At 41.6% G+C, this 11,168-nt stretch overlaps 1 protein-coding gene across 1 annotated transcript in view; it reads left to right on the forward strand.

The window, feature by feature from the left end:
• LOC109914242 (alpha-1,3-mannosyl-glycoprotein 4-beta-N-acetylglucosaminyltransferase C-like) overlaps positions 1-10,426 on the forward strand; it is a 43,222-nt gene extending 32,796 nt beyond the window's left edge. The window contains exons 2-3 of the mRNA XM_048607348.1: positions 5,386-5,533; positions 8,017-10,426. Coding sequence (XP_048463305.1) covers positions 5,386-5,533; positions 8,017-9,167 — 1,299 coding nt within the window. The 3' untranslated portion in view covers positions 9,168-10,426. The remainder of the gene's footprint in view (positions 1-5,385; positions 5,534-8,016) is intronic.
• The last annotated feature ends 742 nt before the right edge of the window (positions 10,427-11,168 follow it).

Raw genomic sequence — 11,168 nt, forward strand, 5'->3', positions numbered from 1 at the left:
CATTGCATTTGCCTTCCTAACTGTCAACTGAACCTGCATGTGAACCTTAAGAGCATCTAGGACTCCCATATCCCTTTGTGCTTCAAATTTCTGTAGCCTTTCCCTATTTAGAAAATAATCTTTGACTGTATTCTTCCAACCAAACTGCATAACCTCACACTTTCCAACACTGTATTCCATTTGCTGCTTCTTTGCCCACTCTCCTAGCTTGCCCAAATCCTTCTGCAGCCTCACCACTTCCTCAACATGACCTGTCCCTCCACCTACCTTTGTGTCATTTGCAAACTTAGCAATGATGCCCTCAGTTCCTTATCCAGATCATTAATGTATAATGTGAATAGTTGTGGTCTCAACTCTGAACCCTGCAGAACTCCATGAATCACTGACTGCCATCCTGAAAAAGACCCTTTTATCCCTATTCTGTGCCTTCTACTAGTAAGCCAGTCCTCTATGTATGCCAGTAGCATGTCTCTAACACCATGGCCTTTTGTCTTATTTAGCAAGCTGTGGCAGCTTGTCAAAAGCTTTCTGGAAATCCAAACAGATCACGGCCACTGGCTCTGCTTTGTCTGACTTGCTTATCACTTCCTTGAAGAATTCTAACAGATTTGTCAAACATGACCTCCCCTTGACTAAACTGTGCCTATTTTACCATGCCCTTCCAAGTACTCTGCAATCTCATTCTTAATAGTGAACTCTAAAATCTTAACAATGACCGAGGTCAGGCTGACCAGCCTTTAATTTCCTATGTTTTGCCTCCCTCACTTCTTAAACAAGGGTGTTACATGAGCCATTTTCCGGTCATCTGGAACCCTCCCCAATTCTAGTGATTCCTAAAAGATCACCAATCTACAATCTCCTCAGCTATGTTCTTCAGAACTCTGGGATGTAGTCTCTCTGGCCCAGGTTATTTATCCACCTTCGGACCTTTCAGCTTCCCTCACACCTTCTCCTTAAAGATGGCCACTACACTCACCCCTGTCCCCTGATTCTCTTTTGGTTTCGGAATGCTGCTGGTGTCTTCCTCTGTGAATACTGATGCAAAGTACCTATTCAGTTCCTCTGCCATTTCTTTGTTGCCCATTTCTCCTTCTCCAGCCTCATTTACCAGTGTTCCAACATCCACTCTAGCCTGTCTCTTACCTTTTATATATTTTTTTAAAAAATCTCTTTCAATCTTCTTTTATATTACTAGCTAGCTTACCCTCATATTTCATCTTCTCCCCCTTTATTGCTCTTTTAGTTATCCTCTGCTGTTTTTTTTAAAGGCTTCCCAATCTTCATCACATTGTATGCTTTTTCTTTTGCTTTGATGCTGTCCCTGACTTCCCTTGCCTCATCCTCTCCTCAGTATGTTTCTTCTTCCTTGGGATGAATTTCAGCTGTGCCTCCCCAGTTACCCCCAGAAACACCTGCTATTGCAGCTCCGAGGTCTTCCATACCAGGCATGCCTTCCAATCAACTCTGGCCAGCTCCTCTCTCATGTCTTTGTAGTTACCTTTACTCAATTGTAATGCCTTTACATCTTAACTCAGTTTCTCCCTCTCAAACTGCAGGGTCAATTCTAATATCATGGTCATTGCCTCCAGAGGTTCCTGATCAAATCTACCTTATTCCACATCACCAAATCCAGAATTGCCTGTTCCCTGTTGGGCTCTATCTTGCAGACATTCCATGAATTCCTTTTGCTGGGATCCACTACGAAGCCCACAAGCACATTGAAGTTCCTAATGATTATTGTAATATTGCCTTTCTTACTTTTCTATCTCCTGATTTCTTTTCTGCCCCATATCCTGATTACTGCTAGAAAGCCGATACATAACTCCCATCAGAGTATATTTTTCCTTTGTGGTTCCTCAACATGGATTCTACACCTTCTGACTCTATGCCACTTCTTGCTATCAATTTAATTTTATTTCTTACTAACAAGGCAACTCCGCGCCCCCCTCCCATCTATGTGTCCTTTCAACCAGATGCCGATCCTTGTTCCAGTTCCATCCCCAATCCCCTTGCAACCATGTCTCTGTGATACCTACAACATCATTTCAATCCATGCTGCAGGCTCTTTTACCTTGTTTTGTATACTGCACAGTAGCCTTGGTCCTTTTCTGACCACCCCCCTTTTCATAGTTGTCTCCTTACCTGCTGTTCCTGAAGTCCTATTACTTGTTCTGGAAATGCATTTTCCATAATTTTCCATGCAGCTGAACCCCCACAAATCCTGCTCCCCAACCCCCAATTCTCACTATTTAGTTTAAAGCCCTATCCACAGGTTTGGTTATGTGATTCTCATTCCAGCATGATTCAGGTGGAGCCTGTCCCAACAGAGCAGCTCCTTCCTTCTCCGTACTGGTGCCAATGTCCCATGAATTCAAATTAATTTCTCCTACACCAATCTTTCAGCCATGTGTTTACCTCTTTAATCTTGTTGATCCTGTGCTAATTTGCTTGTGGCTCAGGAAGTAATCCAGAGATTGTTACCTTTTCGATTTTAATTTAGCCCCCGACTACTTTCCCTCAGCAGAACCTCTTTCCTCTTTCCTCTTTCTACTTATATTGCTACTATCTATGTGGATCACGATAATCGGATCTTTCCCCACTTACTCCAAGTTCCTCTGCAGCCCAGATGAGATATCCTGAACCAGGGCACCAGACAGGCAACACACTCTTTCGGAGTCACAACACAACAACAACAAAAATGGGAGTCTCATCCTGGCCACAGGGAGCAGTGTCTATTCCCCAGACGATAGTATTCCCGACTACAACTGCATTTCTTTTTTCTCCCCCCACTTCTTGAATGGTTCCCGGCACCACGGTGCTATGGTCAATTTGCTCATCCTTCCTACAGCCCCCATGCTCAGCCACACAGGGAGCAAGAATCTCAAACCTGTTAGACAAGCTCAAGGGCTGAGGCTCCTTCAGCACTACCTCCTGGCTTCCTCTACCTGCCTTGCTGATAGTCACACTCTCCTGTCCCTGACCACTGACTGCATTTGAGGTAGTGACTGCCTCCTGAAATGCGGCATCCAGGTAACTCACGCCCCCTCCCCGATGTGTCACAGAGTTCAAAGCTCAGACTGCAGCTCACCAACTCTGAGCGGGAGTTCCTCAAGCAACCAACACTTGCCACAGATGTGCTTACAACACATTACCTGGGCCTGCATCTCTGTTTCATTTACTTTGTTCTTAATTTGATTTTTAAAGATGTTCTACTGGTCTTTTAGTTTGTAACCTGTAAATACTTCCTCTATTTACCTTCAGTCTGAAAGTAACCTATAAACCAACCAATGAACTTATGAATTTCATGTGATGTCTCTCTTTCTTTTGTACTGGGCCCTTGATCCTACGCTTCAATTTATCCTGTTGAAAAACTTACAAACCACGAGTCAAAAAAGCAAGCAAAAAGCATATATTCCCCACTGCACCAGATTCCCACCCTGCCTCCAAATTCCCCAGTTTACTGGCAGCTGTGGCTCACTGGATAGTACTGTCACTTCAGAGTCAGAAGGTTGTGGATTTCAAGTCCCACTCCAGAGATTTTAGCCCAGAATCCAGTCTGATGCTCCAGCTGTTTGTGGTGGAGGTCGGGGGTTACAGACTGAGGGCACATACAATGTTGGAGGGGCAGAACTGAGGGCACACTTTAGCATTGGAAGCCATAACCAAAGCCCCACCTGCCCTCTCAAGTGGACAGGAGAAAAGCCTGCAGCCACCATTTCAAAGAAGTGTAGGGGATTAGCTTAGCCATATTTTTCCCTTAACTAACATCACAAAAACCAACTCTGATCTTTATCACATTTCTGTTTGTGGGAGCTTCCTGTGCACAAATCAGCTGCTGCATTTTCAAGAGTACAATGGAGACTACAGTTCAAAATGTTCATTGTCTGCAAATGCATTGGGACAGCTTGAGGCATTAACAGATGTATGATCACTTTATGATTTATGATCACTTGGAAAGGCACAGTTTGATTCGTGATAGTCAGCATGGATTTGTGAGGGGTAGATCATGCCTCACAAACCTATTGAATTCTTTGAAGAGGTGACCAAACACATGGATGAAGGTAGAGCAGTGGATGTGGTATACATGGATTTAAGTAAGGTGTTTGATAAGGTTCCCCAGGGTAGGCTCATGCAGAAAGTAAGGAGGCATGGGTTAGGGGGAAATGTGGCAGATTGGATTCAGAATTGGCTGACCCTTAGAAGACAAAGGGTGGTAGTGGACGGAAAATATTCAACATGGTGCTCAGTTACGAGTGGTGTACCACAAGGATCTGTTCTGGGTCCTCTTCTATTTGCGATTTTTGTAAATGATTTGTATGTAGGAGTGGAAGGGTGGATTAGTAAATTTGCAGACGATACAAAGGTGGGTCGAGTTATGGTAGTGCGGAGGGCTGTTCTAGGTTACGAAGAGATATTGATAGGATGCAGAGCTGGGCTGAGAAGTGGCAGATGGAGTTTAACCCTGAAAAGTGTGAGGTGATTCATTTTGGAAGGACAAACTTGAAAGCAGAATACAGGGTTAATGGAAAGATTCTTGGCAGTGTGGAGGAGCAGAGGGATCTTGGGGTTCATGTTCAGTTCCCTGAAAGGTGCCACCCAGGTGGATAGAGTTGTTAAGAAGGCGTACGGTGTGTTAGCTTTCATTAATAGAGGGATTGAGTTCAAGAGCCGTGAAGTTATGCTCCAGCTATACAAAAGCCTGGTTCGGCCACATCTGGAGTATTGTGTCCAGTTCTGGTCGCCTCATTACAGGAAAGATGTGGAAGCGTTAGAAAAGGTGCAGAGGAGATTTACCAGGATGTTGCCTGGAATGGAGGGAAGGTCTTACGAGGAAAGGCTGAGAGAACTAGGGCTTTTCTCTTTAGAATGACGAAGGATGAGAGGTGATTTAATAGAGGTGTACAAATGATCAGAGGTATAGATAGAGTGGATAGCCAGAGACTTTTTCCTAGGGTGGATGTAGCTATTACGAGGGGGCATAGCTTTAAAGTGAGTGGAGGTAGATATCGGGGAGATGTCAGAGGTAGGTTCTTTACTCAGAGAGTGGTAGGGGCGTGGAATGCATTGACGGAGAGGTTAGTGGAGTTGGCCTTATTAGGGGCATTTAAGCGGCTATTAGATAGGCATATGGATGATAGTATAAGGTAGGGGTGGAGGTTAGATAGACCTTAGGATTAGGGTAAAAGTTTGGCACAACATTGTGGGTCGAAGGGCCTGTATTGTGCTGTACTGTTCTATGTTCTATGTCATGGATTTACAGTTCCTTATTCTTATATAGAACCACAGTATTCCATTTTGGTCTAGGTAAGTTCTTATTTTAGTCTTATGATTCCTCAAAAAGATTTGACTCATGCATTTCTTTGATTTTACAATCCTTGATTTTAGAACATTGCTTGGAATGAAAAAAATAACAGTGGAGAACTGGGGAAAATCCGCAAACAACAATGGCAGAATTCACCAGTGGAGATCACGTTTTCCCACCCTTTGAATATTTCTTACTTTTATTTAGCAGGGACTGCTCCTAAGAGTAGAAGTAAGTATACTGAATTTTCATGAGAAATTTTATTTCTTTAGTCAGCTACTTTGTAGATATTATTTAAGATAATGCACAACAGGAACACAGGCCAGGCTTCTCCAGTCTATTTCTCCCCCTGCCACCAGCATCTTTCAGTACATTGCCCCAAATGGAGGACCATCACTTATCTACCCACCATTGAATTCCTGTCTTCCAGAGGATTGAAACTAAGGTTCTTTCCCTTCAAACACATTATCCTCCCCTTTGTTTTGAAAGGTTAGATGTTTTTCAGTCAACTTGTTCAGAGATGTTATTACACACCTCTAGAGCAGGTGGGACTTGAACAGAGGCCTCCTGGCTCAGACAGAGGGACACTACCACTGCATCACAAGACCCCTATATTTTTGAAAGGTTATTCATTCTTATGATATTGGCAACACCTAGGAGGCAAGTATTTTGTTGTTTATCTCCAAGGTCATCCTATGTTCCACTAGGCTATTTAAGAGCCAACTAAATTGGTGTGGGACTGGAGTAATATTTAGCCTGAGGCCATGTAAGGACTGCAGATTTCCTTTCCTAAAGCATATTATTGAATATCTACAACAATCCAACAACTTCATAAAAACCAAAAGAACTGCGGATGCTGTAAATCAGGAACAAAAACAAAGTTGCTGGAAAAGCTCAGCAGGTCTGGCAGCATCTGTGGAGGAGAAAACAGAGTTAACGTTTTGGGTCCGGTGACCCTTCCTCAGACCCTTCCTCAACTTCATAGTTATTTTTATTGATCCAGCTTTACATTTCACATTCTTTAATGATCCATAGCGGGATATGAGTTCATGTTCTGTAGATTCTGGATTACTAGTCCAGTATTATAATCATGAAACCACTATATATGAAATAAAACAAAATACTATGGAAAATTCAACAGGTTTGGCAGCAACCGTAAAGAATGAAACATAATGTTTCAATTCCAATAGGACTCTTCAACACCACCACTACCTCTTCACTGCAGCACCATAACTCGTGCATAATCCATTTAGCCCTATCTTCCTGAACACATATTCCAGTCCTGAAACACAGATTTACCTCTTGTTTCCAACTCCTCCATTTTGATAGTTTTTGACCTCTTTTAGACATTATTTATGAACTAGAGTGAGGATGGATTATCAGAACATAAAGTACCTTCCTTGCACCATCAACCATGTGCTCCAGTTAGACCTCTATGCCTATTCCAATAATCTTCTGACCAACTTCACATCATCTGGTTGGATTAATATACGCTCGTGCCAGATCTCACTTCTGTATTCTAACTCTTATTCATCTATAATCCTTTCCTGTGTTGAAATACATTGGCTGTCAGTCTGGCATGTCTTGATCTTTAAAATTCTCATCCTTGTTTCTAGAATCTTCCATGGTCTAGTCCATTTCCCTACTCTGCAATCTCCTGCAGCACCAAACCGTCTTTACGCCTTTAATTCTGGCTGTCTTGCCATCCCTCTTCTATTGGCAATTCTGTCTTTGGTTCCTTAGGCCCTAAATTATAAATTAGAGAGGTAGAAGGGGATGAGGCCATGGATGGATTTGAACTCAAGGATGAATAATTTAATGTTGGCTCCACTCCTGACAATGGGTCAATGTGGATCAGTGTACACTTTGGGGTGTGGGCCAAGTTGATGAGCCGAAACCAAGTTGATGTAATATATCTTTTCAACTTTTCTTGATAGGTAGAAAATATTGGCTCAGATTTTGCTGCACATCTTGCCCCATTAGTAAGATGATTTTATGCTTCATTCAACTTTAAATGGTTTTGCACTGTAACTTGCTGGGAGTGTGAACTGTCAAGGGTACACCAAGGACAGTGTGGCATCTGGGACATCAGTGAATGATGGGGCCAATAGTCTATTACTTTCACCAATGAGATTTAGGGATTGAAAAGAAACAGAGGAACAGGAAAAAGCAAATTGGAGACAAATGAGGTCCAGAAAGAAAATTAAAGGGAAGGACAAATAGATTTAATAGAAAAAAAGACAGGAAAGAAGAAGATGGTCTGAAAATGTAATTTTTTAAAACAAAAATCTCTAAATAATTGCATATCTGCAGGATTGAGATTGAACAGCTTTCTGGGCCAAAGAGGTTAGTAGAATTGTAGGAAGACAGATCTCACTAAAACTGTCCTGACATTATTAATAAGCAGCCCTATGTTACTGCAATGAGTTCAATGGATAACTAATGTGCAATCTTATGAAACACAGGGGCATATACAGGACTTGAAATATAGTGGTGGAAATCACCTAGCAATGTGTGGCATTTCATAATGCATTGCGTACCTCTTCTTTGTCAGAGGTCATTGGCTGATTTACAGTGTTAATAACAGGGAGCTCCATTAAATGCTATTATGTTCCCAACAAATTCTGTCCAGTTGCGTGTTCTTTCTTAGAATTCTAAGCAAGAGGGTTTATGATAAAATCTAGAATTCTGAAATTTTGTTTTGGTCTCTCAAGAATTCTTGTCAATAGGGATCTCAACGGTCAAACGAGTGAGAGAAAACTACTTGATGGACACACTTCAGTCCATTTTTGAGAGGTCTAGCTATGAAGAGCTGGAACAGATGGTGGTGGTGATTTACCTTGCTGATTTTGACGTGTCCTGGAATTTAAAGACTACTGAAGAGATCAAAGCCAAGTTTACATCACATATCAGTGCAGGACATCTACTTGTCATTCAGTGTTCAAAGCACATTTATCCAAGACTAGCGGGTCTCAAGAGAAATTACAATGACCCTCAGGAAAGAGTCCAATTCAGGTCAAAGCAGAATGTGGACTATGCTTTCCTGGTCAATTTTTGTTCTGAACTATCTGATTACTACTTAATGTTAGAGGATGATGTTTTTTGTGCTAAAAACTTCCTTTCCTCCATGAAGAAGTTTATCAACTTGAGTAAGGGCTCATCGTGGACAACTCTAACCTTCTCAAAGTTGGGTTACATTGGGAAACTCTACCACAGTGTTGACCTTCCCAAACTGGCCAGGTTCCTGCTGATGTTCTACGATGAAATGCCTTGTGACTGGCTGTTAGAACTCTTCCACAGGTCCAAGGCCCAACCCAATGAGATGAGATTCAAGCCATCCCTCTTCCAACACATGGGCACATACTCATCATTTCAAGGTAAGCACAACAAGCTGAAGGATGATGAGTTCCAGGAGCATATGGGTAGTTTGCCTGACAACCCCCCTGCATTGGTTTTCACTGATATCCCAGTTTATGAGCAGTATTTGCCTGCCAAAGCTTATGAATTAGGAGTTGGTCAGTTCTGGGGTAAGTCCCTTAAGGAGGGAAACTACTTCCTTGTTGTCTTTGAGCACCCAGTTAAGGTCAGTAAAATCTGTGTTTTGACTGGATCTCCTGAACACAAGGGGGATATTCTCCGCTCTGGGATCCTGCAGGTGGGAAGAGACAAGGCAACAGAAAATGATCATCAGGGCTGCAAAACATATAGTCAACTTGGCACATTTGATGCAGGAAGGTTTGAAATGGAAAATGTTACAAACCATTTCTCTGAGGCAATGGAATGTGTACGTGCGCTGGTGACAGAGGATCAGACAGACTGGCTTATCATTTCTGAGGTGAATATTTGGATTGAAAAGGAGAAATAATGTTCTTCCCCTCTCTTTGAGATATTTCTGCCTTATCGTGCATTGCGCAAGAGGTTGTAATGTAGCATTTTCAACGACAGGCAAGCTTTTTCCGTAATGCTGTATCTCACTGGATAACACTGTAACCTCAGAATCCAGAGGTTGTGGGTTCAAATCTAACTCTGGAGATGTGATTGCATAACCCAGGTGGACACTCCTTTGCAGGACTGAGGGAGTGCTGCACTATTGGAGGTGCTGTCTTTTGAAAGAGATACTAAAGTGAGGACCCCGTCTTTCTTCTCTTCCCGGGGAGGATTAGTTTGAACTATTTTATCTAACAGCCAGCACTGGTATGCTGGGTTGAATGGCAAGTGTGTTGGAAACATGTTTAGTTCTAATGACACTTTTACACCCATTCATCTAGACTATAGATGCACCTATCTAAGTAAATCATACGAAACTCCTACATCTCTTTTGGTAATTGTAAATATTCAGTGAAAACTGAAAAGTTTTGCAATTCTTTTAATGTTCCACCAGAGGACAGCATAAGCCAGCAAATAAAACAGCAGCAGGCACATCTTCTCATGCGGAAGGATCATACTTGCTTTTCATTTTAAAAAAATGTACAGAACCCTTTATACAGTTGTTGAAGCTTTTAAGAATCATGACCAGAGCCAATTGATGACTTATGGCAGTGTCAACAATTAATCATATCTATTGACTCTCTACACCAGCTGACTCCATACTACACTTTGGTCCAGGCATCAAAACGTTGTGGGTTCAAATCTCACTTGAGTCTTAAGCACAAAATAATAGCTAATACAGTGGTGTAGTACAGAAAGAGAAAATCCTCTCAGGTAAATGTACAAGATTCCATGACTACTATTTCAAAGAAGAACAGGGTAGTTGTCCCCAGTGTCCTGGCTAATACCAAACTTTCAATCATCATTGATTATTATTGATTATCAATATTAATCAATAAAGATTAACTGGTAGTTTCCACTTTGCTGTTTTGGGGAAATAATTGTGCACAAATTTCCTACATTTTATACTAATCACACTTCAAAAAAAGTTAATTATTTGTAAAACACTTTAGGGCTTTACGTGTTGGCAGAAAATATATTCTTCAAGACTCTCACTGAGACTTTAAAATGGCTATGGTAAATCATTGCCCTTGAACTCTACTTTCTTTTGATTCTAATTTCTGGATTTTGTTGTCATGTTTTTCAGTGATTTGCATTTTAATGAACAGTCAATAAAGAGAAATTTTCTTAAAAAAACTAATGGTTCTAAAAGTTGCATGAATCTTTAGAAACCTGGAAATGTTTAATTTCAAAATAATTTCACAAGGTTAAGTAGATAATTTCTACTGGTTGGTGAAGTGGCTCTAAGAGTTTTCTGACAGAATTATCAATTGAAAAATGGGAGTGGATAGCTAGAAGATAATGCTTTACTCATAGAATCTAACAAAGGAATTTAAGCCATGCTGTTCCTAGCTGATTGGATGGCAATGCAGAGTCACGCCAAGAGCATGGGTTCAATTCTCACACTGGCTGAGGTTATCACAAAGGACTCTTATAGAATCATAGAGATGTACAGCACGGAAACAGACCCTTTGGTCCAACCCATCCATGAGACCAGATATCCTAAATAAATATTGTCCCATTTGCCAGCATTTGTCCCATATCCCCTAAACCCACTCTTTCTCAACCTCTTCCCTCACCTGATGTTAAACCAACACCAGCTGTCTCTCTCTTTCTCCCTAATGAGGGAACAGCCTTTCAGTCTGGTAGGACTGTGGTGACTTTACTATTTACTAGGTCAAAGAGAACATGCATGTGTTGCCTGCTGCCTTGTGAATGACACAAAATGTGTAAGATATAGAACAGGAGGTGGCATTCAGCACCAGGAGCTTCATTTACCATAAATTATGTTACATCTGATCTGAATCTTAGCTCACCTGGGCTCCCTGCCTCTCTCAACCTTATCACCACAAAATCTATCAATCCTAGTCTTGTAATT

The sequence above is a fragment of the Rhincodon typus genome, chromosome 17 (assembly GCF_021869965.1).
Source record: "Rhincodon typus isolate 14 chromosome 17, sRhiTyp1.1, whole genome shotgun sequence".
Taxonomy (NCBI): Eukaryota; Metazoa; Chordata; class Chondrichthyes; order Orectolobiformes; family Rhincodontidae; genus Rhincodon; species Rhincodon typus.